The following is a 27,542-nucleotide window of genomic DNA, read 5'->3' as shown; positions in this document are numbered from 1 at the left end:
CCATGGGCCTGGACCTGTGTGGCTGCTGCCCTGCAGGGGGCTCCTGGTCACTGTTGGGCCCCAAGAGCAGGGACAGCAGCCCTCCATCCAGAGCTCTCCTGAACATGGTGCTGGCCAGGTCCAGCTGCTCAAGCCACAGCCTGCTTGTGCCCTGTGACCCGGAACAAAGAGCCTGGGTTGCCCCTGACCTGGATGGTGCTGCCCACAGATAAGCCCATGCCAGACCACATTGACCCCGGGTCCAGCCAGGACCTGCTGCGGACCAGACGCTCTGGTGCTTGCTGTCATCTCCAAATGGCGCTGCTCAAGGCAAGGGACCAGATAAGGAGGAAGAGGCTGCACCTGCCCATCCCAGTGGGAGGTGACCCAAGCTTACCGTGGTGGCCAGGATGGGTGAGCCGGTACCACACGCTCCGTAACAGGAGAGAAAAGCTATTGCCTGCCTCCAGAATGTGCACAGCGTGTGCCAACGAGCAGAGCACCGTCCCCACAGGACCCCGGAGTGGGCCACGAGTACAGGATGTATGTCATCATCAACCCTCAGGGCGACCTAAAGCTCTGCCTGAGCAAGGCCCTCTGCCTACAGTGATCCCACCCCCAGTGGGCAGATGCCCTGGACTCACAGGGCTCTCGGCTTCAGGCTCTGGGTGCCCGCTGGCATTCCGCATGCCCAGACCCTTCACATAGTTGTGGACATCGGCCCCGAAGCAGTCGGCCTCGTAGAAGGCGCTGGACCAGCCAGGGCTGCAGCTACGGAACTCTGCTGGGCCCAGAGACCCAGCAGGGCCACGCTCCTTGGGCCTGGCCAGCCGGGCCACCGTGTCCATGTCTGAGGCCCTGCTGGCAGGCTCCGGGCCAGGGACTTGCTGCCCGTTCACCTCAGGCTGCCCTTCTCGAGCAGCTTTTATCGACTTCTGAGGCCGGAATCCCACCTCAAAGTTTCCTTGTGAGAGTATGTCAGAGTCTCTGTCCGATTGCGTGGTGGGCGAGCAGGGGCCCCCGCTGCCCCGGGCTGCCACCACCTTCTCTTTGCCTTGGGAGAAAGAGGTGAGGGTCAGGAAGCAGGTTCAGGTCATGTGTCCCAATGAAAGGGACTCGCCACCCAGGGAGTGTGGGGAACACTGCTCATGCCCTTGGGGGAGGTCCCAGCCATGCAATCCTGGGACAGGGCTGGAGGCTGAGGAAGCCAGACTTCCTGTGAAGTTCCAGGTGAGGGCCCTCCCACAGGCCTCCTGTAGGCATCTGCATTGTTTCCAGACTTCTTGTGGGCCCAGGCCCCTCTGTCCCTGCAGCCCATCCTCTCTGGAACATTCAGACTCAAACCCCACTCTATCCCTTCCCTACAACCCTCAGGCCCTTGGTTCTGTCAACTCTGAAGCTTCTGTCTGCTGGTGGCTTCCTGGGACCCTGGCCATCGAGAGCAGGTGGACCTCATGCCTGGCCTATCATCTGCTCCCTGGTTTGCTGAAATAGGGATGAGGCCACCACAGAGGCCCTACTGCAGCCAGGTGTGGTCAGCACCCACCCGTCTGCTCCCTCACATAGGTTCGGACGTTAGGTTTCAGCTGACCTGGAGCCTGGGCTGATGATCTGGGAAACCAGCTCAGAGGGTTTAAATGGCTGGTGTTTCTAGGTGGGTGCAAAGGCCCTAGTGGGTGCTGGTGGCTGGCAAAGGGAAGGAGGAAGGCCCCTAACTGACAGCCCTCAGTCCCAGGATCCTGGGTGTCCTGGGCACCCAAAGCCCTTCCTGCTACCGAAGGGCCAGGACTGGCTGGCAGAGTGCGCACCTGTTCCCCGCGCTGCAGGCGGTATCTCTTACCCAGTCCGTGGAGCGAGGGCCTTTTGCCCAAGGTTGGACAGCTGCCTGACGAGCTCTCAGGCTGAGACCCCGGTTCCTGGGAAGTGCTGGTAATCAGAACAACTGGTCAAGACCCTGCCCTCTGGGATGGTCTTGGCCGATGCAGCTGGCCCCCAGCAGGGAGCCTCACCTGCACACACTGGGGGAGGGTGGGGCCTCTCACCTCTAGCCTGCACCTCCTGGGGCATGGGCCCCACAAAGCTTGCTGGACAGGACTCAGGGACAGGTCAGAACACCTTCTAGAACCACGAGCTAGGGTGGGCCTGCCCCCAGGCAGCAGAGTTCCCAGGCAAGCACCCCGCGGCCAGTGGCCATGTGTGCAGTCACCCTGGGGGCGGGGCCTGGAAGGTGGTCTTGGCCTGCACACCCACCTGTCGGAGGGTGAGGCTGGCTGGTTGACCACCTGGAAGAGATTCTTCAGCAGCCGCTCATCCCAGTAGAGGTCACAGAACTTCTCAGATATGGCTCCACAGAAGGTGGCGAAGGTGAGGTCTTTCAAGGCGTGAATATACTCCCCTGGTTGTGTGGACAACAGGGCACCTTGGGCATTTCTTGTTCTCTTGCTCCATCACCTGGAGGAGGTGGTCTCGAGGTGCAGAGGGCTGGGTGTAGGTGGGGGGACACAGGGTGGGCTCCCCAGACCTGCCTCCCACCCGAGGCTGCCAGGTGCTGTCCCTGGCCCCTGGTGGCCCTTGGTAGGGCTGATGAGTGGGGCTCCAGACTGCCCTTCAAGCCTCCCCCTGGGGCAGGGTCTGCCTACTCTGCCTGGTCCTGGGGCTGCTCTTGGCCTGTGGCCCCTACCCATGATCAGAGCCTCCAGCCCGTTGTCCAGGTAGCCATCAAAGGCAAACTCCTCGCGGATAAGGCGCATAGCTTCCTGCAGTGAGGGGCAGGCCGTCCTCTTGGAGGGGGACGAGGTGTCCACACTGGACGGAGAGATCTTGCGGTCTGCTGTCCGGGGCCTCTCGGGGTGTCTGTCTGGGCCCCTGGGGCTGTCTGGACTCAGTGCAGCCAGGGTGGGGCTCTGAGCCGACGGCTGGGGACCCTCTGGCTCTGTGGCCTTGCTCCTGGGTGGCTTGCATGGGTGACACGGGCTGTGGTTGGCTGAGGAGGGCCCTGGGGGCAGAATGGCTCCGGCCAGGGCCTGCCCATCTGGCCCTTGGTTGGGGGGCAGGGCAGGGCCCAGAGACCCAGGCACTGCTGCTGTGGCCTCCTCTGGCTGGTTGGTTGGGTCAGGGCCTGACTGGCAGGGGCTCTCTTGGTCCCCAACAGGCTCTGGGGCTGCTCCCTGTGGCCCTGGAGCAGACTCTGAGTGGCAAGGTGTTTCCAGGCTGGTGGCCCCCGCTGTGTCCAGGGCAACCTGCTTCCCCTTGCCCGCTGTGTCCAGCTGGGTGCTCCTCTCCGCCTGGCTGGCCGGCCCTGAGGACACAGCAAGCTGGTCCCTGTGGGGAGAGGGAGAGTGCTTGGGAGGGCCACCCACGTGCTGTGTGCCAGCAGCCAGGGTGGGCGTGCTCACCTGGCCACACCCGAGCCTTGCATGAGGACGATGGGTCTGAAGTGGACGGCTTCAGAACTGAAGGTCTCAGGCGGCTCTCTGGCTCCTTCGCTGGAGGGCGGGTGAGGCACAGGCCCCGGCACAGCCAGGAGCCTGGTGTCACTGCTGACTGGCAGGAAGCCTGGGGCCGTGGGGGTTGAGGTAGCCGGTGGGGAGAAGGGTGGTTAGGGGGCTGGCAGACGCTCTAGAGTGACTGCACCTCGGGGCCCCCAGCTCCTTGGGCCCCAAGACTGGGTACTGTGCCCTTTGTACGCCTCCCCAGAGCCACCTCTGTCAGGCTTGGCCAGAGGGCCTGGAAGGTGGAGTGTCCATGCCTGGGGAGGACTGAGGCCAGGCGACAGACTGGAGGGCTGGCCGCAGCCAGGGGTGGAGGAGCTGCTGGGAGGGAGCCGGCAGCACAGAGCTGGGCCAGGTGAGGACTGGGCTGAGAGCGTGGATGGGAGGGGTGGAGTGGAGGGTGGGCAGGAGGGCCTGGTGGGCTGCCCTCTGTACTCGCCGTCCTGGTCTGGGAACCAGGTACCCCGGGGCGGGACTCCCAGGGGGCGGGACTCCCAGGAGCTGGCAGACCCACCTGGGCTGGGCTGAGGAGCAGGTGCCGCTCGGGGCTTCAGCTCAACCACAGAGAAGGCGTCGTGGAGGCTGACGGTCTCGTCCTCCTGGTGGACCTGCGCAGAGGGCCACGGGAAACTCACCAGGGGTCACTGGGGTGCAGTGTGGACACGTGCCCATGGTTCCACTTCGAGGAGCTTTCTGAGGGATGGACAAGCCCAGCACAGAAGGCCTCTGCCCCCGAGACTCAGAGCAGGGGCCCGTCAGTGAGACCGTGGCAGGATTATGGGATGGGAGACGCTGGCCCAGCAAACTCGCTGCCTACTGGGGAGTCCATGCCCCTGGGGGTGCCCGCTGTGCAGGTCACCTGGGCATGGAGTGCTGTCTCACCTTGCAGGTGGACACCCGCAGGTGGGCGAGGATCTTGCTGCTGTCCATGCCGCGCTGGAGGAGGTAGCTGCCACACACCTGAGGGCAGAGAGAAGGTTGGGCCGGCCAGTGGGTGGCTCGGGCCTCGGCCCTACCACGCCAGCCGTGTGCCCTGACGCTGCAGCGGGGTGGGCAAGAGCCGGGAGACCTCAGTGAGACTCCACCTCTGGGGTCTGCCCTCCCTGTGTGCAGCTGTGAACAGAGACCGAACAGGAGCTCCCTGCCTCCCTGCTGACACTCGGGGCAGTGCCAGGGGCTGCCCTGGCTCTGCTACCTCTGAGGGCCAGAGACGAGAGGCACCAGACGAGGAGAGGGTCTCACTACAGAGCCTGTGGGTCTGGCCAGGACCAGTCCCTGCACATATACAGGACAACCGCAGCTGGTAGCCTGCATAGCAGGAGGGACAGTAGGTAGAGGTCCAGGCTGTGGGGCAGCCCCACTCTGACTGCCCACATGGATTTGGTCAAGGAATGAGACTCACTCCCTTCCCTGCCCAGTGGCCTGAAGGCCCCGGGACTGTGAGCAGGGAATGACCCCTGTGGTTACCTTAATGGCCTCAGCCACAGATGGCCGCTCAGGGGCGTGGCGCCTTGCCATGTCCAGTAGGAGGGTCTTGAGTCTGCGTGGCAAGGCCAGCTTCTGCTCACGGGGCATGCTGAACTTGGCGGCGGTCCATAGGACGGCGGCCACGCAGTACACAGAAGCCTGCAGGGCGGAAAGAGGAGGATGGTGGCGGCTGGGCCATGGGGCCCAGCCAGGCCTGGAAGACCTGGTGTCCTAAGGGGGACTCAGGCATAGTCCTTTGGAGCCAGGACCAGCCTGGAGCCTGGGGGTCCACCCTAGCCAGCCCCCAGGGGAGCCCCGGGGCATGGCCTGGGGGCTGCATGGCTAACACCCCCTTTCGGGTCTGGGCTTTGAACATGGGAGTGTGAAGAGCTCCACTGGGACGCCCCCTCCGTCTTCACAGGTAGCTGGTGGGCAGTGTGAGGAGGCAGCTGCCCACATGGTACTCTGGACACCTGCCCAGTGGTGCAGGCCTGCAGTTAGCAGCAGGCCCTCGGACAGGCCTGCTCCCTGTGCACAGGAGCCTCTTGGTCTGATGAGGGGCCGCAGCCCACACCTGAGATGCTTTCCCGAGAGCTCAGGGTGGTGCCTTGTTCCCATCTAGGGGAAAGCGTCCAGTCTTGGGCTACTGAGTACTAGGACACTAGCCGCGGATTGCTTATTGCATTTATTCATTTATTTTTTTTTTTTTTGGTGGATGCTTTTTTATGAACTTGAAGATGTTTCTTCCATTTCTATGTTTTCTAGAGTTTTTTCTTCTTTTTTGTAAGCTTATGAATGGGCGTTAGACCCTGTCTGATGCTTTTTCTGCATCAATCATCACGATTGTGGGTTTTTGTTCTGTAGTGTTGATAAGCTTATCTGCACTGATTTTCAAGTACTGAAGCAGTCTTGGCTTCTTGGAATAGAACCTTCTGCCGAGGCGTATGACTGCTGTTTATACTGCTGCACTACATTTGCATTTGCCTTCATTCTGGTGAGAGATACTGATTTTTTTTGGGGGGGGTACTCTTGTCTAATTTGGGATCGGGTGATACTAACTCCATAAAATGAATTGGGAAACATTTTTCTCTTCTGCTTTCTTGAAAAAATTGTGTAGAACTGGTGTTAATTATTCCTTAAACACTTGGTATCATTTTCTAGTGAAACCATCTGGCCTAGAGATATGTTCTGGTGAATTTTAAAATCATAAACTCGCGGTCCTCGGTACTTACTGGGCTGTTCGAGTGACCTGCTTCTTCCTGGGTGGTGGTGGTTCGCTGTTGCAGAACTGGGCATTTTATCTGCGCCTCCGGAGTGGGTGAGGGCTGTGGGCAGCCCTCCTAGGCTGTGCTTTCCACGTCCGCAGGCCATCGAGATGCCCCTCTGTTCTCTCTGGTGCTGGTAACTCCTGTCTTCTCTCTTTTCTTCCATCAAATTCCATTTTGTTCATAGTATTTTTTGCCTTTTTGAGTTACTGGAGATTGAATCCAGGGCTGCTTTACCATGAGCTACATCCCCCAGCCTTTTTTAAAAAAGTTGCCAGGCTGCCCTTGAACTAGCAATGCTCCTGCCTCAGTCCCCTGGTGGCTGGGGTGACCGGGGTGGCCACACGTGTTCTTAGCATTTCCTGCCTTCCTCCTCCTCCTTCCATTTTCCTTTCTGCTTAAAGATTTCCATTAGCCATTCTTGCAGAGTGGATCTGCTGGCCACGAGTCCTCGGCTGCCGTTCACCGGAGGCTATCTTGCCCTGTCCTCCATTTCTGAAGAGCCTGTGCTGGCCACGGGGCCCTCTGCACTCAGGCCTGGAGCCTGTGGGCATGTGGCAGGTGCCATCTAGTTGGCCGCCCTGCACAGCAGTTGTGGTTCCTTCTCTTTTCTCTTTTGGTCTGCAGCATGCAGGGTTGACTGTGCTGTTGTGGTGTGGATGCCTTGGAATCTGTTCTGTTTGGGTTTCATTAGCTTCTTGAAGCTGTAGGTCTACGCATTCTGCCATAGTTGGGAAGTTTTCATCCATGATTTCTTTGAGTACCTTTTCTGCCCCACCTGCTATTCTCCAGGACTTTGATGACATGGCTGCTACGTCTTTTGTCATGTTCCACAAAATCCTCAGGCTCTGTGCAGGTCTCAGTCTCTTTCCTCTTTCTTATTCACACTGTGTCATGTCTGTGGTTCTGTCTTCAGTTGCACCAGTCCTTTCCCGTGTCCTTTTCGTCCCAAGCCCATCTGCTGACCCATCTCGAGTGCGCATGCTGCTGGGACCAAGTGCAGGCCTTGAGCATGCTGGCAGGGCTCTGCCCCTGAGCCAGCCCGCCAGCCCACGGAGTCGTTATTTATCTATTTATTTTTTACTTAGTTCTAAAAATGTGCACTTTGTTTTCTCTTTCATTGTCGTAACTTCCTGTTTCCATTCTGTCCTTTCTTCCAGCCTGTTGGTGACTGCTCACTGAAGCCATTAGGATGGCTGCTTCCAGGTGCCTTAGTCACCCCTGGCGTCTGTCACCCGGCCCACACCGGCTCATTCCAGTGGGGGCCTCCGGCGCTTTCTTGGGGGGTCTTCACTGGAAGCTGTGTTCCTGTTGGGACCTGATCTTGTTGGAGCCTGACCTCTGGCCTTGCCTGGCTGTGGTCCCCACCGACTGTGAGGGTGACGGCCTGCTCCTGTCTCCGCTGGCCAGCGTGGTGGCAAGCGCTCTGTGGTGTGGGCTGCAGAGGGGGCTCACGTCTACACCGCCCGCTGCTTCCTCCGTCTGCCCACCAGGCTTGCCCAGCTCGGCCTCTTTGGCTCCAAGTGTCCACGTGAGGCCCTGCCTTGCCCTTGGGGAGTTCCTCAGGGGAGCCCTCGAACTGCCTGTCCTCTCCCTGCAGACTCTGGTGTGAGGAGTGTCCAGCTCGGGAGCCTCTGGAGCGCCCTCCGCCTCCCCGAGTGGAGGACCCGGTGCTGACTGCTGTCCTTACTGGACTTCAGGGTTAAGTACTCCTGACGTTGCCCTCGGCCCTGCAGAGCCAGGGGCAGCCCGCACACACACTCACCTTGCCCAGGACCCCGCCCTGGCTCTGCCTGTGCCCTGGAGGAGGCCTGTGCTGGGCACTGCCCAGCTGCCCGCAGGCAAGCCAAGGTACCGAAGGGGGCACCGGACAGGAGAGGGGTGTGGGCTCTGTCGGGGTGGGGAGGGTGGCCTGAGGAGCTGGGCCTTACCTTCTCTGTCACCAGCCTTTCCTCTGCCACCTCGGGAGCCAGGAAGAGCGAGTTGTAAGAGCCTAGGAGAGAACACAGCTTAGGGTGTGCCCTCGTGGGCCCCAGGGGCCCCCGCCCCGTGTGCGTACCATTGGCAGGGGGCGGCCCAAAGAGCACAGCCCCGTCCTCGGCCACCAACACGTTGTCCAGGCACAGGCAGGCTGCAACAGAATGCGGGTCACGAGAAGCTGCCAGGAGACGGTGCTGCTCTACCTGAGCCTCTTCCTGCTACAGAGGTCCTGGGCCACCTCTTCCACCCCCAGGCAGAAGGGCCTCAGGCAGACACTGCTGTAGTGCCCTCATCAAGCTGGGGATGAAAAGGGCAGGACCAGGAGGAGTGGGCTGTGGTCCATGCTGTGTACTGACCGAGGAGGCTGACCTGGGAGTCTGGATCTCAAGGCCCCAGACACACCGGGCAAGTGGTCTGCCCCAGAGCTGCACCCAGCCCTTCTATTCTTACTCTAGACAGACAGGGTCTGGCTAAGCTGCCCAGGCTGGCCTGGAACTTGGGGTCCTCCTGCCTCTGCCTCCCGAGTTGCTGGGATGACAAGAGAGGCCACCGTGCCCAACCCTCCATCTCTTCTAGACACCATTCTTGTCACGGCCGCAAGAGCTTTGAGAACACAGATGACCACCCATCTGTCCTAGGGTCCAGCAGGGTCCAGCTTGGGAGGCCACACGCAGTGCAAAACACTGCCCCACCCTAGCTCACCTGTGGACAGTGCCCCCTCCGTAGCTCACAGCATGGACACTGTCCTCTGTCCTCGCTAACAGTATGGATACTGCTGCCCCCAGCTCACAGAGTGGACACTTCTACTGCCCCCTGTTCTGGTCACTGTTTGGACACTATTCCCCCAGCTCAGAGCGTGAACACTGCTCCGCATCCTGGTCACAGTGTGGACACTCCCACCCCAGCCTTTCTTCAGCTGCCCCAGGCCCCAGGTCACCTGGGTGCTGGCTGTGGGTCTGCAGGGCTCGGAGGCAGGCGAGGCACAGGGCCCATAGCTCATACTCCCGGAAGGGCCGGCCCAGCTGGCACAGGAGGTCTTGCAGGGACAGGCTCTGTGGGGGGAGAGTTGTCCTGTGAGGCGCCTTGGGGAAGCACTTCCACGAGACGACAGGTGAGAGCTGCCTCCATCCCACGCACAGCGCCCACGAGAGACCCGGAGTGGCAAGGGGACGGCCGGGCAATCCCGATGCTGCTTCTAGGCACACCTGGACACTGGGTGGGGCTGAGGACGTGGCTCCCTGGGGGCAGGAAGGCACGGCAACATGTGGACCTGGAGGATGGCCCCGTGCCTCCTGCACAGGCACTGGCTGGGCCCCTTCTCAGAGCCCAGTGGACTGGCGGGCAGGTGGCTGGTGGGGGGTGAGTGGTGGGGGCTGGGCGCTGTCTGGGCTGTTGGCTGGCCAGGCAGGTCTTAAGGTCCGTGTGTTTCACACAGGAACTCCTGGATTCCTGTGCTTCCTCCACGTGTGAGCTGGGCCAGCAGCGCCAGCCTGGGTGTCGGAAGTTTGGGGACCCTGTGCACAGTCCCAGGTACCCCTGAGGGCTGAGCTACATGTGGCCTCAGTGCCTCGGCTCCTCCTTACTCACGGCTGGGGCTGGAACTGGGGTGGGCATGACTGACAGGCCGCCCCCGACACCGGGGGCCAGGGGGCCTGAGCCCGGGGCCCTGGGCCCAGCTCTGACGGCTCGGCAGGAGCTGCACTCATTGGTCAGTCCTTCCCTGTGCCCGGCCGGAGACCTCGGCCCAGCCACTCTGACGGGCCACTCTGCCACCGGCCGCGACGCGAAGTCTGGAAGGTGGGTATGACGAGGCCCTGTATGTGGAGTGTCCCGCCCGGGAGGTGCTGGCGCCACGTGTGCCGCGGTGCAGCTGGCTGAGCATGGGTTGCGCCAGGCCCAAGCAGGCAGGCTCGGTGCCATGGCTGCGTGCTTCCCTGGGGCGTCCCTCCCCGCCGTGGGAACAGGAAGGACAATGTGACCACAGTTGCCCACCCCTCTTCCTTGGGCCGCAGAGCCTGGTGGAAAAGGGCCGTTGCTGTCACCTTGTCCTCGAGCCTCGGTGCTGCCCAGTGGACGGGCCTGTTTGTGCCACTGGCTCAGGTGTCCTTGCCCTGAGGGGCGCCAGGCCTGGGGACATGGACCTCAGGGGGCTGAGCAGCCAGCGGGAGCTCTGTGCTGTGCTGTGGGTCTGAGGCCCCACTGGGACAGGCATTTTGTCCCCACTGTCAGGTGTGAGAGGGGGGATGGAGTCCGGCCCTGTGTTTGGCAGAGGGCTGGGGAGGTGCAGAGACACTGACATGGGGGGAGCCCACAAACCCTGTGGCTTCAGAGGGGAAGAGAGACCAGAGACACACACCCCCTGCCTCTCCAGGTGAAGCCTCGTGAGCAAGAAGCCTCCATCAGACGCGACCCTCAACCTGAGCCTCCAGAGCAGTGAGCTAAATAAGCCCCTTTTCTTCTTCTTCTTCTTCCTTTTTTGTACTGGGGATTGAATACAGGGCCCCCAGCATGCTAGGCAGGCTTTGGGCTACATCCCCAGTGCCCCTCCCTCATCCCTGCTTTATTTCAATCTTATTTTGAGACAGGGTCTTTCTTAGTTTCTCCAGTCAGCCTTGAATTTGTGATCCTCCTGTTTCAGCCTCCTGAGTTGCTGGAATTACAGGTGTATGCCAAGTTAAACCTTTTTTTTTTTTTTTTTAAATCAAGTGGCCTGTTTCAGGTGTTTTGTTATAGTAACAAGAAACTGACAAATATGAAAAATTAATGATATACTTGCTAGTTCCAACTAGCTCAGGTGTCCCTGACTGAACAGAAGGGCCAAAAACGTAGGCTACTCTGATGGTCTATGGCAATGCTGAAAACTACACAAATATCCCAAATGGTTGGTTCCAAGCAGAACCCTCTGTCCCTCACAAGGAGGGTTCCATGCCAGGGGACCTGTCTTGTCTGAGGACCCTGTCCTGCTTGGGGGACCCCCTGTGGCTGGGGTACACTGTCCTGTCTGAGGCCCCAGCCTTGCAGAATCCCGGAATTGACCAGAATGCTGATCAGGCTCAGCTACTGCCAGCACCTTCTGGCGCCAGGATGGACAGGTGAGCAATTACAGCTCAGTTTTGGTTTCTAACCTTTAAAGCAATCATAAGAGCAGGACAGGGAAGGCCCTGGGATGAGAACTGGGGAAACAGCCCCTAACCCCCAGCTGCCAGCCTCAGTCTGTTGCAAAAATCCAGCCCCAGGATGTGCTGATTGGTGGGTACGTTGGTCTGGCGGGGCTGGAGGCTGCTTCCTGGCCACTCAGAGATGAACACCCACCTCCAAAGACCCTGGGAGGCGCTCTGGCTTGAGGCGGCACCTGGCGTGATAGTGCCTGGCAGCCCCCACCCCCAGCACATTCACAGCTTCCTTCAAACACAGGCAGCTCCAGGCCCAAGCCGTTCCCCACCCACCCCACCTCGCCCACCCACCTGCTCTGTGGCTGCCTTTTCCGGCTGCCCGGCTCCTCCAGGAATCCCCTCGGCGTCCCCTGGAGTCTGGGCTTCCCGGCCTGCATCTCCGGGTTCTATGGGACAGGGTCGGGGGCTTTCCTCCGCAGGTTCCTGGCCAGGGAGTGGGGTCTCTTGTTGTCCTGAGGCCCTCAGCCCCCTGTCCGCTCTGAGGCCTGCACCTGGTGCGCCTTCCAGCTGGAGCCTGGGTTCCTGCTCTGACCACAGTCTGCTTTGGGGCTGTGCCTTGAAGCCAGGGAGGCCATTTTTCCCTTCCAGAAAGACCTTGGGGTCCGGGGGGAAGAGTTCGGAGACGCTCAGACGGTTCCTGGGGCTGCTCAGTGGGAAGCAGAGGGCACTGGCCTCGGGGCCCTTCGGCAGCAGCCTTGGGAACGTCTGCACTTTCCTCAGGCTCCGCCTGAGGAGATCTTTGTCCAGCTCGTGGAGGGGACATTTGCTGTCCAGGACGAGGCTGGCCAGTCCTTCCCGGCCAGGGTTCTCTCCATTTTTCATGGGGGCTGATAGCAGTGGCCTGGTGGGCGGGGGTCTGGGGCCCCGGATGGCCTCCTGCTCTGGGTCTTCATGTGTGGTGGGCTGGGGCAGGCTCTCCGGCGTGGGCAGGGCCTCTGGGCCAGCGCTGAAGTCCCCGGGAGGCCTCCTGGGGCCCGAGCTTCTCGAGGCAGGTCTTCCCTTCCAAGTGTTCTCCCCGACGTCTGCAGGAGGTGGTCACCACGGAGAGGCTGTGACTGCTGGGTGGCACCATGGCGACCGAGCCCCCAGCACAGGTCTCACAGGTAGGGGACTCTTGTCCTGTGCTCCAGACCCCACCCCTCCCTCAGGGCAGAGCCCAGAGACCTCCTGGGGTCACCCAAGGCCTCCCTGGCCCTGCCTAGCAGAGCCTCCCTGGCTGGCCCCAGCCTGTCCAAGCCTCCCGTCCCCAGCTCCTCCTTCTTCTATGATGCGTGCACAGGTCAGGCTGACAAGGACAGGACATAACCCGGGGCAGTCCTCCATGCATCTGGCCCTATGGGACTCTGCGGCCTACTTCAGTGGCACCCCTCCCATGGGGTTCTGCACCTAGAACCAACCCTCCTGCTGTGGGAGCAATGCAGGTGGCCACTCTCAGCAGGGAGGACCCCAGCCACCGGGCCCTGCACACTCCTTTCTCAAGTCCCTGAGGCTGCCCAGACCCCACCAGAGCCCCACGTGTGCAGAGAAGCCGACACAGCAGCAGGTGTCTGCAGGCCCCTGTGGTGTGGGCGTGGGGTGGTGGGACCCAGGGCTTTCCTTCTGCAGGGCAGTTTGGGACAGGCAGGGGTGGACAGTACCAGCTTTGGTGGCTTCTGAGTGTGAGCCCAGTGCTCAGCTCTCCCTGCAAGTCTCGCTCAGGTCACTGGATGAGTGTGCACATGCCATTGTGGCACATGTGGCACATGACACAGACATGCAGATGCATTTGCACGCTTGTGTAGAGTGTGAATAGACTTGTGGATCTGCACGCATGTGAGCGTAGCTGTGTTTGTGGGGTGCACACAGCTCTCCTTGAGCACACATGCATGTGACTATGTGATGTGGTGGGTGTTTGTAGGGGTGTTGGTATGAGCAAGTGTGAGTGTGCCTGCATCTTAATGTGTGTGTACATTCGATGCACATTGCATGCCTATATGTGCATGTGTGCAGGCAGGTACGTGTGTGGATGCATGTGCTTACCCTGGAACGCTCCAAAGGACTCAATGGAGAGCACCCTCCTCCCGACGGCTGAGAGGCTCCGGCATAGGCGGCAGGAGGACCCGGGTTGCACCTTCTCCTCACACAGTGCTATGATGCTCTGTGGACATGCGTGTGCCGCTCAGTGAGGCTGGTCTCTCAGCAGAGAGGCTGCCCTCCTGAGACAAAGCTCCAAGGTGGCCCGTCCCCAGCTGCCCACTTGCCCACCACATGCACCTTTTGTATAAAAAGGCAAGGTGTCCTGGGTTGCAAAGAACGGGATTGTCTTTCCATGCTAACTGTAAGGCAAACCCTTCACTGCAAACATGCACACTAAGAGTCATGCCCTTCTTTTAGCACAATGCAGTGCCACCTAATTCTGGTTGAGGGACCCCAAAGAGGCTTCTGGGGTCTGTGTGTGTGTGTGTATGTGTGTGCATGTGTGCCTGGGTGTGCAGCATTAGACGTGTGGTGGGCTGGGCAGGGATCAGCTGTGGGCATTGGCAGGCAGACACTGCGGACTTACCTCCAGGTCAGGCCGGTCCCTGGGGTCCTCCGCCTGCATCTGGCTCAGTAGCGCCTCCAGGTCTGGACTCAGCCTGGGTTCCAGGTCGGACTCCGCCACGTACTCCAGGGCAGCCTTCAGCGTGGCCCCCAGAGAGTAGATGTGAGCCTGCGGCAGCAAGGAGCCATTATTTCCGGCTCTGCCCATGGGCACCCTCTGCTGTGCTCAGGACTCCGGGGCACCTGTCGGTCTGGCAGGGCACTGCCCACTGAGGCCACTGTTCCTGGAGGAAGCAGCAGCAGCCACGCCGCTCCAGGGTCCCAGAGGCCCCACCAGCACACTCTGCACCCCTGTCCAGTCCAGCCACAGCTGGCCCTGTGGTGCAGACTCAGCCCCCGACGCTGCCCCACCTAGGCACTCTTCAACAACAGCAGGGAAAATGCAGGTTTGCTTTTTGTTTGAAAGTGGGGGCTTTCCTAACTGTGCGCCTGAGAGTGGGCCCTCCATGTGGTCCACGCCAGGACACCGACCATGCCGAAGGCCGGCCCCAGGTCCTGGTGGGGCCCACAGCGGCCTGCTGTCCCCTGTGCCACACGATGCCATTGGACCTTGGGCACTTGAAGAACAAACCAGAATGGCTGGGATTGTGCTGTGACTGCAGTGGCTTCTTATATTAATTTGGGGGAGATCAATTTTTTTGCAAAATAATTTCTCTATTGCCGAGCCATGGCCTATCTTTTTTGTTAGTTTTCTCTTTAACCAACAGGTGACTGGACACTCCATTTTCTCCATTGCTGGGAGGGACCCAGGGCCTCCACGTGATACTCCATGCCCGAGTGTGGGCTCTCTGCCTCTGGCTGGCTTTCTTGCATCACAGTCCTTCCTGCTTGTTGGCACCCTGGTTTCTGTGGGCTTTGTGGCTATTATCATGGGACAAATAAGCTTCATTTCTAGCTGGTGATTGCCAAAGAGGGTGCCATTTGCTTGGGGACGTGTCTTGTTTCGGCTGGCCTCCGACATTCTCTGTTCTTCTGGGGTCCAGGTCCACAGATGGATTGACAGACAAGGTGATTCTGCCCCATGTCACTGCAGTGTCCAGAGTCTGTCCTGAGTCTGTCTCCTCAGGCTCACACCAGGACTATAAGCCACCCCACCCCTGGCAGAGGGATAATGGCCTCTGCTCACATGCTGTGAGGCCTTGGCCAAACCACAGACCCTCTCTGAACCTCAGGGGATCCTGAGTGTCGTCCTTCACAATGACCAGGGCAGTGGTGAGCACAGGGTCTGAGAATGGCTAGAGAGGACATAGGCAAGAGAGGGAGGCCGTAGCCCTGCCCTCTACCACCTTCCACCTTGTCTGTCTCACAAGCCCCTAGGCCTCCTGCCAGTGTTCACTCAGATCCACACAGCTTCTCTGTGCCCCGCACTTGCTGGGCACAGGCCCTGGGTGGGGACACCAGCCACACAGACCGTCTCCTGGCTGGACCCCTGGACCCACAGTGCTCAGGGCCAGGGGCTGGAGGAGACCCACAGGGCCAGAGCCCAGCAAGCTCAACTTGTGGGGTCTCCTGAGCAAGGATCAAGGTTTCCGGTGTGTCCGGGGATTCAAAGAGCCCAGGGGTCAGTCTCAGAGGTGGAGGGAGATGGCCCCAGGAGGAGCAGCTGCATGGTGCCTGGAGTATAGGGTGGGCTGGGGGAGGTAAGGGCTGGGGGAGGTTGTTCTTGAGCCTGGAGCGACGGGGAGGCTGACGTGTGTGTGTGTGTGTGTGTGTGTGTGTGTGTGTGTGTGTGTGTTGGGGGCAGGCCAGCAGGGAAGGAGCAGGGCCCAGCTGCATTGATCAGCACCATCACGCTATGACTGGGCAGTGGGGTCTGGGGTACCAGGAGGGGCACAGGTGAGGGATGGGGTGGCTCAGCCTGGGTGCAGCCAGCAGCCTCGGCCCAAAGGGCTAGTACCTCAGTCCAGAGACCCAGGAGGCCGGGCAGGGTGTCTCTCCATGGTGTCCACCTGGCCCTGCCACATGCTCCTGAGAGCAGCATGGCGCCTGGAGGGTGACCTGGCCATGGGCACCTGCTCCTGGCACGGTGTGCACCTGAACGGGCGAGCGCTGTCCAGGTGGAGGTGCGCTGAGCCCTGCGCTCCTGAGGCCACGGGTAGCACTTAGGTCATACAGGGGTCCTGCAGCTCCTGGCTGAGGGCCCCAGAGCCAAATTCATCTGGGACAGATGAGAGATCTCCGGGCACCTCAGGCTGGCTGGGATGATGGGTCCCATGTCCACGTGGGAACGGGCCTTGGTGCACCTGGAGGGCCTTTCCACAGGGCAAGGCAGGAAGGACCCACCTGCTCTGTGGGTAGAAGAATGGAACCATGATTGTCACCTGGGAACTTAGGGACTCAGAACAGAAGTTCCTTGTCATTCGACAATTCTGAGGTGAGGACCTGGGGCCCTTCCTCTGTTCCCCACGCACCAGCTTCCTGGGTGCTCCCTGGTGAAAAATACACTGAGCCCTCCTGCCCCACACTGTCCTCCTGGAGAGCGTCCTGTGAGCGGGGTGGCGCTGGCCCGGGGGGCCTCAGGGCCTCTGCAGACACGGGAGCTCAGCATCCTCTATGGGGAGAGCCATGTCTGCCCACCAGCAGAGCCTGGATCTCAATGCACTCACCTCGATAGCCAGTAGGGTGAGTGGGCAATGAGTTAAAGCCAACCAGTGCTACAGAAGATCCAGCCACAGCCCGACGCGGGGCGGGGGTCACATCACAGGAAGCTGCGTCCTGCCCAGGGGCACGAACCTCTCAACAAAGAAAACCCCAGCAAACCACAAACAACTACAGCACACAGACAGCCCTCTGCAGCCACAGTGCGACCGAGTTAGGAGTCAGAAACAGAAAGAAAGGCCTAGTGCGTTCAGGAAGAAGAGAGGGCTGCTGGGCCTGAATGCTCACCAGTGACCACGTGCTCATGACGGGAGTCGGCTGGCTAGCCCTGCTGAGTCCACCCTGGGAAGCAGAACAGCACAGAGAAGCTGCTCTTAGCTCTGTGTGGCCTGGAGCCCCTGAGGGATGGCGGGTCCCTAGTGTGGAAACACCGCTCTGGCTATGTGGATGCTGCTTACAGGGATATGCAGTTGAGAGAATCCATGGGGCTGTGTGCTCAGGGTATCATTTTTCTGTATACATATCTCAATGAAAAGTAAGAAAAGCTCAACCCATTCACAAGACTGACTAACTCATGGGCTAAAGAAGGAATCTTGGTGGAAATAAAGTTCTTAGAAGCAAACGCCATGTGGCAAAGCTCACAGGATGCGGCAAAACTCACTCATTGAGGGAAATTCATAGCCTGTGTTGTCAACACGGATGTTGGGGAGAGGAACTGAAAATGGGTGAGCAGGTCCAACTCAGGTTAGAAAAGGAACAGACCCCAAACTCAAAACAAGTAAAGGGAGACAGAGTGATCAACATAAAAGAGTGTGCAGCCAAGAGAGAGCGCAGACCCTGAACAGACCAGAAAGCAATGCTGTGCGGCCGACAGGAGGGCGAAGTGCAGGTGCAGGCTGTGCTCTGGGTGCAGGTGGCAGCCTGAGGACCCCTGGCACAGGAGGGCATCACTTGCAGCCAACCCTTCGACCTGAGCCCACTGTCATCTGCTGAAATTGACCAGAAAGCCCACTCAGAAGAGCGCAAACCAGGTTAGTCCTGAGACTGTTAATAATCGGCTGTGACAATGAACGTTTCTGCCAGGAAACGGCGAGCTTTGCCGGACTGTCAAGGACAGATCATCCCATTCTTAGACAGGCAGGGACAACAGGGCTGCACAGACAGGCCTGGGACCATCCCGGTGCCCAGAGGGGGAAGACCACCAGCACCCACGGAGCATGCAGGGGGTTCACAGAGCACACTCCCGAGTCCAGCTCCACTGCATGTAGGAGAGAGGACACCTGGCCAGCTGCCCTTTCCTCGGTGGGAAAGGGCAATTTAACACCAGAAAGTAAATAGGTAAAGTCAATCTTTTTTTTTTTTTTTTTTTGCACTGAGGATTGAACTCAGGGGCACTCGACCACTGAGCCACATCCCCAGCCCTATTTTGAATTTTATTTAGAGACGGCATCTCACTGAGTTGCTTAGGGCAATGCTGAATGAATTGCTGAGGTTGGCTTTGAACTTGCAATCCCCCTGCCTCAGCTGCCCGGCTCTGGGATCACAGGAGAGCACCACTGTGCCTGGCTGGTAGAGCCGATCTGGATGACAGCACAGGAGCGCCCCACAGAGGCTCAAGGTGGTCACTGCCATCAGTGCAGCAGGGCTGAAGTCTTGCGGGGAGGGTGGGGCGCACTGCTGGACGGGGCGATCCTTCCCCAGACAGGACGAACTCGCACTGTGCCTCGACCCTGGCTCAACACCCTTCCTCACAGCACAGAGTACCCCAAGGAAGGCAGCCCCCAGGGGTGACCCTGCTGGTTAGGCTGGTGATTTGATCAGTGGAAGAGAAGAGCTGAGGGAATCTGTCCACTGCCAGAAACAACACAAGAGTGTGCAGATGGGTGGGTTTAAGGTTAGGATGGTAAAGCGACCTGTCCGTCTGTAGACTAGCAACAAGCAGGAGAAACTGCTACTAAAACACAACGTCCATTTCAGAACAGAAGCAGAATGTAATAAATTTCTGAGAATAAACCTAATAAAAATCTAACACCCATGACAGGTAAAAGCTTTAGCTGTTGCTAAGATGTTAAAAAGACCACAGCAGGTAAAAAGCTGTCAGATGCTCACAGAGGAGACCAGGAATCTAACTTAAAGCCACTCCCACCACACGCCAGCAGAGCTTCCTGGGACTTGCAGAGCGGAGTCCAAAGTCCACCTGGGATAAAGTGCCGGAGCAGCACCACTCTGCAGGCACAGGGCTTGCTGAGCACTGGGGGATCTAGAGGCCAGTTCTAGGGCAGGGATGGACCTGGGGCGCCACAGGACGGAGTCTGCTCCTGTGGCAGGGAGCTGGTCCACTAACTGCACTGGCAAGTTGCCTGGGATGCGGAAGGAGGAGAGGGGTCCCTGTGTCACACTGGGAAAGAGTGCACGGACTGCTTAGTCTGACTTAGTCACTTAGTGGTGTGCACTTTGGGCAGTGCGTGGCCTGGTACACCGTGAAATGCACAGATTTTGTTTATTAATCATAGTTGAATAAAAAGCAACAACAGCCTCAGGTAGATTACGTGTGAAGAGGGGCTGGGGTTGTGACTCAGCGGTACAGCGCTTGCCTAGCACGTGGGAGGCACTGGGTTCGAGTCTCCGCACCATATATAAATAAATGAATAAAATAAACGTCCATCAACATCTAAAAAATATTTTTAAAAAAGATCACGTGTGAAGAACAAAGCTCTGAAGCTCTTGGTGGGAAACATCAGCGAATACCTGCTGGGCCACGGGGTAGAAGCCCTTGGAGGACACACGCTGCAACAGCGAGGGAGGACCCAGGCACTCGGCCACTTCCCTGCCAGCCCCCTCTCCCCTTTCCTGTCTCCAGGCTGCAGGGACGTCCTCAGAGGCCACCTGATATGCTCTCAGCAGGAAATGGAGTCCGTAAGGACAAATGGCCCAAGGCCACCCTCCAACACACTGCCCTCAAGGTTCAAGACGGGGCCCAAAGGCAGCTCCCCTGGGGTCAGCAGGTGCACTCAGGCCCAGTCTGCAGCCCACTGTAGTGGCCAGGGTGGCCAGGTAACCCCAAGGTAGCAGGAGCGGGGCTCAGTGGGTTGCCCTCCTGAAGCACATACCTCAAAGGTGTTCCCGGTCAGGTCGAACTCTGGGGGGACAAAGGCACCCTCGGGGTCATCTGGAGAGGAAAAGAAAAGGCGCTGCTCTGGTCGGCTGTGTAGGGGCAGGCGGACAGACCCCGACCAGACCCAGCCAGGACCTGCGAGCAGTCAGGAAGGCCACTGGTGCCGGGCAGTGTCCTCCCTCCACCCCGCCCCACTGCAGGAGGGCCCAGGCACTAGGAGAAGCAGTGGTTAAAAAGAGGACCTTGACCAGGGGAAGGAGGCAAGGTTCTGTCCCTCTTCCTGAAGGAGCCGCCTGGGAAGCTGCCCAGCAGCTCTGCTCTCCCTGGGAGCAGGGCAGGGCAGCCCGCCCACCTGAGACAGGTAGCCTCATGGTCAGGTCCCCTGGGTCCTGTGGCCACTCCCCACAGGCCAGTAGGGAGAGGAGGCGCTGGGGTCTCCCATTGAGCAGGGCCCCTTGGGGGCTATGGTGGGTGGGTCAGACTGGCACAGCCCCTGCTGGGCTCTCTGAGGGCATGTGTGGCAGCCTGGGGCAGCGGGAGCCCCCCAGCCACCCAAGTCCCCCGCGCAGCCCCTTTCACCCTCTGTGGTACCTCGGGCCGAGGATCCCAACAGGCTGCAAAGGACCCTGGTCTCTGGGTCTGTGCTCCGTCCACCCGAGAGGGTGCCTCTGCCCCGCCGCGCCCACCCAGCGGCCTGCCCTTGGCCTCACCGCTGAGCTGCTCCATGAAGCACACGTTCCCACTGGTGTTGAAGGCCAGCGTGTCGGGCGTGAGGCACAGCGTCTGGAAGATGGCCGCGTGGGCGACGCTCCGCATGGACAGGCTGCACTCCAGGCACACAGCCCAGGCCTCCTGCTCGCTGAGGCCGCTGCCCCGCAGGGAGAGGATGTCAGCCAGGGACACGTTCTCCTGCCGAGAAGGCCTCCGTGAGCCACAGAGGGCTGCCCCGCCACACGCCCAACGTGAGCAGGGCGCTCAGGAAGCAGGCGGCTCGTGCCGTCTTTCATGGTCGGAAAGGAGTTTCAGACAGCACCTTCCATTTATGACCATGACTTACGAGGTGGAGTCTCCTGGATTTCCCAGGCTGGCCTGGCGCTCCTGGGTGCAGCTGCTCCTGAGTGCTGAGCCTGTAGCAGCGCCCCCACATCCCGCTCTAGCCTCTCTCTTTTTTTTATCTTTATTTTATTTATATATTTATATGTGGTGCTGAGAATCGAACCCAGTGCCTCACACATGCCAGATAAGTGCACTGCCGCTGAGCCCCAGACCCAGCCTCCACCCCCGCTCTAGCCTCTTAGAATTCACCTGTTTATTTATTTGTGGTGCTGGAACCTAGGGGCTTGTGCTTCCTTGTCCCACCCAAGCCCTCACCACTGAACCACACTCCCCTCTTGGCCTGGTCTTTTTTTTAAAAAGACTCATCCCACTGTTCTCTGGCAGTCGAAACTGTGATCATTTGGCGAACCCCAGCACGTGGCCTGAAGCCGGTGTCTGCTTATGCAGCGCTGGAACGAGGCTGGGGGAGGCTGGTTAGAGCCTGTGAGCTTGTGCCCAGCCGGCCACCTGCTCAGGGATAGCCTGGCTTGGCAGCCTCACAGCTTGGCCAGCACACTGAACTGTGCACAGGCTGAGCCACGGGACCGTGGAGGCAGTTGATGCCTACAGGCCATGCTCCAGTGCCCAGGGAGCCGCCCAGTGGACGAGATAGCAAGACTGCAATATGGTCACGTGACATCCAGCCACACCTGCAAGACGGGAACATGCGTCCAGACACTAGCTGTGGGCAGTTCACACAGAAGACGCAGTACAGAGGACCCTGCTCAGCCTCCCCACGCTGAGCTACTGCAGATCCTGCGTAGGCTCCCCGGGACACGATGGCCAGTACCAACACCACCCTCACACAGGCACGCAGCTGCCAAACGCACTCTTGCACACATGAGCCCACATGTCCCCACCTACCACCTATGCACATGCATGCACGCACATGCACAGAAACACACTCATCCACACATGCAGTAACATATGACCACATATGTCCACACATATCACACATGCTTACGTATACACAGCTACACATACATGTCTCCACCCTCTGTCATACAGTCACACAATAAATACTATGCCAGCCACACCACACACACTGACTCACACCCACCCACCAGACACCTGGACTCCAAGGCTCTGTCCTGGTCACTGCTCCTCACCGGCCACCCCCTGTGTTCGTGTTGGTGCACTGCCCCACCTGCAGGAGGTGGTGGGAGGTTCTGAGGGAGCCGGGCTGTGGTGCTGGTCCAGCAAAGGTGTGGGCACTCTTGGAGGGACGCAGATGGGGGAGGAGACAGAGCTTCAGCCTTGGCCGCAGCTCCACCAGGACATAGGCTGTTCTTCGATTGTGGCCAGGGGCTCAGGTCCTAAAAGGTGTGCCTGTGTCCAGGTGGCTGGCACAGGATCCCCATAACCAGAGGTGAGGGGACCAAGGGCTCCACAGTGGGGCCTGGGTCTGCCCTGCTGTGCGTCTCTGCATGTCGGCCCGTCCATTTCCCTCTGGAGTCCAGGGAGGGGCTTGTAGTGGCCCTTCCCCAGACCTTCCAACTCATTCTGTGTGCAGATGCTGACTGCTGCTCCTGGCTGTTCTGGTGTGAATCTAGAATGTCCCCAAAGGCCCCTGTGTTGCAGGCTTAGTCCCCATGCAACAGAGTTCAGAGGTGGTGACCCTTGAAGGCCTGACTTCCTCAGTGGGCGAACCCCTTGGTGGATTCACAATCTGAATGGACTACTGGGAGGTGCTGGGAACCTCAGCAGGCGGGGTTGGCGGAGGAAGTGGGTCACTGGGGCATGGCCTTGGACGATGTCAGGTCCTTCCTGACTGCCATGAGCTGCAGCCTTCCTCCTCCATGCCCTTCCACCATGATGCTCTGCCTCACCTCAGGCCCAGAGGCATGGAGCCCGTCAGCCATGGACTGAACCTCTGGAACCATGAGTCCAAAACCCCTTTCCTCCTCCGAGTTGTTTTCATCAAGTGTTTCATCACAGCGACAGGAAGATGGCCAACACATTGGCTGATCCAGGTCTGACGTGAGTCTCCCAGTGCCACCCAGGGCTCTGGGTGTAGGACCCAGCCCTGCCATGGGACCTACACACACACACACCTCTCAATGCACCTCACACATGTGCACAGTGCAGTGCCCACACACAAGCACACATGTGCACATATGCACACACACAAGCACAATGCACCTCACACAAGTACACAGTGCAGTGCACACGCACAAGCACACATGTGCACATATGCACACACACAAGCACAATGCACCTCACACAAGTACACAGTGCAGTGCACACGCACAAGCACACACACAGCACACATGTACACACATATGCACACACACATCACAAACACAAGCACACGAATGCACATGCACAAGCACACGCGTGCACACAAGCACACACGTATACATACACACACAAGCACACACTAAGTGAGGCACTGCCCATGCAGGCCCCGTGGTTCTGTGCCACTTTGAGGAACAAAGCCCGCCCACGACATGAGTCTGCGCCAGGCCCAGTCCCACGGCAAGGCTGCCGACACCCTGCTGCCTGCTGCTCACACTGGCCAGCAAGCCCGCCAGCTCACAGACTGTGCCACCAAGAGAGGAGAGCCTCTTCAGGCAGGGCCGTCTTGTGGCCCACAGCACCACCTCCTTCTCAGGCCCCGTGGAAAGATGCTCCTGAGAGTCAGGAGCCTTGCCACTGCTGGGCAGCTGCATCTCCCAGCACCTGTGCATGCTGCGAGGGTCCAAGTGAGGGGAAGCAGAAGCCCTGGGGGTTCTCTGCATGACTTGAGTGAATCCATGGAGGCCTCTTACAGGACAAGGTCATCTCCGCCCTTGAGCTCTCATGGTACCCCAGGCCCTGCGGGCTCCCCTGATCCTGCGCAGAGGGACCCCAGGCCTGGATGCTGGGCCCTGGAGCCACCCGCCCTCTGAGGCCTGCAGTGGCTGAACTTAAGATGAGCCTTGACTAAGGGGCCAGGGGCAAGGATGAGAGACCGGAAGGGGTGGGCAGCGCTCACTGCCTCTCAGCCTTCATCCATAGCACCCCAAACTTCAGCAGAGGCCCACGGCCACTCATGAACAGAGCCAGCCACATGCCTGCACTCTCCTCTAGAAGGGGCAGCTCGCAGCCTGGTTGCCAGGCAGGTCCAGGCTCCAAGTGAAATATGCTTAGCCCAGCTGCAGGGCCTAGAGTGGGTTCCATGAGGCTCAGTGGGCCACAGTAGACGCTTCCAAGGGGGGGACATGCTCGGATGCGCCCAATTGGCCTGGGCTCCTGAAGAGGTCACCTGTATAGACCCCCTGTCCAGCACACACACAAGGTGCACACAGCTGGGGGCATCATGGTTCCTACTGCAGCCCCTCTGGCTCCTGCCATCTAACCTAGTGCTTCATCTGCTGGGTGCAGGCCCAGCTCCTTGGGTGTGAGAGGGTCCTGCTCACCCTTCCTCAATAAGGGGCTGCCCAGGGGTTGTGGGTAGGTTGAGGAGGTCACCCAGATTTTGTTCCCTGCTAGGCAGGAAAGAACAGTCACCATCCTGCAGTTTGTGGGTCCAAACCCGACCTCCATGCCTGGGGGGGGGTGATTGGAGGACAGCTGGACGGGGCCTCCCACCCCCACCCCCAGGGGCTACTCTCCAGGGCAGAGGTGGTACTTCAGCTCATCTCCAGTCCAGAGGGTGGGGCACTTCTCTGGCAGTGCAGAGGGTCCAGCTCAGGCTTCTGCGCATTGAGGGGCCTCCCCCCACTGCTCAGACCTTGAGCCTGGACTGCGGGGCACCCAGAAGTCACTGCCTGTTTCAAATACACTTCTCATGACCAATCGACTTTGAGGTGTGGTACGTTCCAGTGAGGCTTCTAACTCCAAACCAAGTTCACTGCCGAGAGCATGGGCACGTGGCAGGCCAGTGGGCTGCCTGACCCCCTCCGGATCCCAGCCCTGGCCCGCCCTCCCGGGAGTCCTTCCTCCCCTGTCCAAGGCTGTCCCTCCAGGCAGCGCTCCCTGGGTCTCAGGCTGCCTCCTGCTCTGGGTCCATGGGTCTGGGTGCAGGTCATATGGAGTCCAGGAAGGCACACTGGGAGATGCTCCTGGCTGTGGCCCCAGCCACCTTGGGTCCTGAGCCTAGCCCCACCCCAGGAAGTTCTGGAAGGTGCTTTCCTGGTTTGACAAGGGTGAGACACTCCCCTCAGGGGAGGCATGGGGTAGGAAACGCCCTGCCTGGCCTGGTCTGCACCCTGACCTGGGCCTAAGCCACCTGGCATGTGTCTGCTTGTCCTGCAGCCACAGTCCTGCCCAGATCTGATGGTGCTGTTCTGCTTCTGATCCCACATCCCTGTCCAGAGCAGCTGGAATCCATGGGAGTCCAGGAGGGATGGCTCCTCCCAGAGGCTGGCTTTGTGCAGTGCTGGGGCAGAAGGTCTGCGCTGTGGGTGGAAGGTCCTCTGCGGTATGCCTGCAGGTGTCCTGGGATCCAGAACCTAGCCAGGCCTTGCTGTCTACTCACTGAGCTCTGCGTGATTTCCAGCCCAGCACCTTCTTGCACACTACGGTCTGCCCATGTGCTATGCAGATGGGGGTGATACTGCTGGGCTGTGGGGTGCTGGTCTTGCTGTTTTCCAACAGGCTGTTCCTGCTCCTGCTCCCACAGCAGTAAGGGGGCATAGCCAGCAAGTAGGTCCTGCCCTCACACACCATTGTCCACCTCGGTCATCGCCATCTGGTGGCTATGGAAAAGTATTCAGGATGGGCACATTCTGCCTCCCGCTGACTGTAATGAACTTTCTCTTGAGTTTGCCAGCCATTTGGACTTTCTCTGGGTCATGATGGGGAAGAGCCATCCTGGGCCTGCTGTCTGTAAGGTTCACTTCTTGACCTCCTTGGTCCCATGTGGTCTGTTGTGTCCTCATTGGCACTGCCCTGGGAGCTGTGCTCTTTGGAGGCTCCTGCAGCAATGCCCTCCAGGTGACGTGGCAGCTGCCTCTTCCTCACCCTGTAGGACAGGTGCAGAAGGCTGACAGGTACAAAGCACATTTCTTCCATGTGAACCAGGCAGTGCAGGAGGCATGACGTCTGCACCCCATGCCTGCTCTCAGACACGGGACACCCGTCGATTCAAGACTGGGCCCTGGGCACCCCACTCCTGCTAATAGGAGAGAAGGCAGCACCCTCCCCTGCTGAGAGACCCACCTGAACTTGCCACTGGACACCACTAAAATGGCAGTGTCACAGAGGAGACCCTCCCACGCACCGTGCACACGGAAGCTGATGCAGTCCAGGGGGTGCTGGTACATTCCTGCGACAGAAGGCAGCAGGGCACAGTGGGAGGGCAGACCACGCTTGAGGTGCAAGGCTTGTGTTCAGACCTGGCATTGCCCTGTTTGGTGCCTGCTGCTGTCTGGGGTGCTGGGCACAGAGCAGACCCTCCAAGCTCAGCAGCTGGTGCACAAAGGTGCTGTGTGCAGAGCCACATTCTCAGATCTGCTTCCAATGGCGACTAGAGGGCGAATCTTCTGAGGGGTACACTGAAGCGTGTCCTCTGGGGGAGTTTCTGAAGGCTGTGGCTGAGGACACCCTTTCTTTTCCATCAAAGACAGGGAGATATATAAAGGTTTATTTATTTCCTGGCCTCTCCTCTCTGCGGCCTTTAATTGCACCAAATCCAGGCCACATCGAGGGTGGGGGCAGTGCCAACCCCCTGCGCTGTCCAAGTGGCCTCTGGGTGGCCAGGCAGCAGCAATGGATTCCTTCTTCCTCTGGAGCTCACTCCCTGGGGAAGTGTGGGGCTGGCAGAGGGGACAGGCTCAGGGGACTGCAGCCATGGGGCCTCTGCTCCAGGAAGGTTGGGACCAAGTTCCACTCATCAGTCGGCCAGTTTGCCCACAAGGGCTGCAGGAGGGTGTTCAGCATCTCACTGTCCCCGGTGGCTGCAGAATGCTGTTTTCCTCAACAGAGAGCCAGTAGTCCAGGTTGGAAGCTCTCCCAAAGACCCCATGTTCTGCAAGGAGAGGGCGTCCCCCGGGGGTGGCTGCACCCTCTGGGGGCTGCTTTCATACTTGTTCAAAACATGGAGTGCGTGCATGGGACTCCAGCATAGCCTGTGGGGCCAGGTGGGCCCACCTCTCTGTCCCTTCGGGGTGGAGACCACAGGCAGAGTGCTCCTGGGAGGTGAGTCTGCCTCAGGTTCCCAAGTCCAGGGCGGGAAGCACAGCTCAGTCCCAGGGAAGGACGGCTCTCACCCTGCAATAACCCTCCACCCACAGCTCGTGAAGCTGGCCTACTGCAAAGGTAAGCAGTGCCCCACTGTCTACCCAACAGTTAAAAGAAGCCCACCCCAAGCTGGGCACCAACTTCTGCAGTGACAGCTTCCACTGCTGTCCCGTGAGGCATGCCAGCAGCGCTGGGAGATATGAGAACAGGGACTCCCAGCGGCCACCACCTGCCCCAGGGGGTCTGCGGGGGCGGACACCGCCCGGCCCTCCCCTTTCCTACACTGACCTCTGCGCCAGGGCCGGTGGGGTCCCCCAGTGTCCAGGGCTCACCTCGTCCTCCGGCAGAGTGGGGAGCGGCTCAAAGTCGTAGAAGTCCAGGTCCTTGCCTTCCTCCTCATAGAAGCTCGCGGCGGGGTCCATGGCCTGCATCCTACGTGCTGGGCCCGGCCTGCGCCGCGGGCTGGTGCTTCGGCCACGTCGGCGCCCCTCGCTGGCCCTCGCGTCCCCGCGGGTCCCTGCCCCGCAGCTGGCTCCCCTGGGGTCCCTCCCGGGAGGTCCCCTCTGAGGCTGGCCGCCGCCTCTGCGCCCGCTGGGCCGCGCTGGGCACCACCGGCTACGCGCGCCTGGCCGCC

At 59.8% G+C, this 27,542-nt stretch overlaps 1 protein-coding gene across 1 annotated transcript in view; it reads right to left on the bottom strand.

The window, feature by feature from the left end:
* Kndc1 (kinase non-catalytic C-lobe domain containing 1) overlaps positions 1 to 27,339 on the bottom strand; it is a 44,412-nt gene extending 17,073 nt beyond the window's left edge. Inside the window, exons 1-17 of the mRNA XM_077105436.1 lie at positions 27,241 to 27,339; positions 20,359 to 20,557; positions 19,644 to 19,702; positions 13,898 to 14,044; positions 13,375 to 13,492; positions 11,647 to 12,377; positions 9,120 to 9,234; positions 8,262 to 8,333; positions 8,134 to 8,195; positions 4,938 to 5,096; positions 4,353 to 4,430; positions 3,985 to 4,078; positions 3,375 to 3,534; positions 2,660 to 3,300; positions 2,230 to 2,374; positions 1,820 to 1,905; positions 624 to 1,033 (exon numbers count right to left, since the gene is read on the bottom strand). Of these exons, the coding sequence (XP_076961551.1) occupies positions 624 to 1,033; positions 1,820 to 1,905; positions 2,230 to 2,374; positions 2,660 to 3,300; positions 3,375 to 3,534; positions 3,985 to 4,078; positions 4,353 to 4,430; positions 4,938 to 5,096; positions 8,134 to 8,195; positions 8,262 to 8,333; positions 9,120 to 9,234; positions 11,647 to 12,377; positions 13,375 to 13,492; positions 13,898 to 14,044; positions 19,644 to 19,702; positions 20,359 to 20,557; positions 27,241 to 27,339 (3,375 nt within the window). The remainder of the gene's footprint in view (positions 1 to 623; positions 1,034 to 1,819; positions 1,906 to 2,229; positions 2,375 to 2,659; positions 3,301 to 3,374; positions 3,535 to 3,984; positions 4,079 to 4,352; positions 4,431 to 4,937; positions 5,097 to 8,133; positions 8,196 to 8,261; positions 8,334 to 9,119; positions 9,235 to 11,646; positions 12,378 to 13,374; positions 13,493 to 13,897; positions 14,045 to 19,643; positions 19,703 to 20,358; positions 20,558 to 27,240) is intronic.
* Between the last annotated feature and the right edge of the window lie 203 nt (positions 27,340 to 27,542).

The sequence above is a fragment of the Callospermophilus lateralis genome, chromosome 15 (genome assembly GCF_048772815.1).
Source record: "Callospermophilus lateralis isolate mCalLat2 chromosome 15, mCalLat2.hap1, whole genome shotgun sequence".
Classification (NCBI taxonomy): Eukaryota; Metazoa; Chordata; class Mammalia; order Rodentia; family Sciuridae; genus Callospermophilus; species Callospermophilus lateralis.
This window is presented reverse-complemented; position numbering and strand designations above follow the sequence as displayed.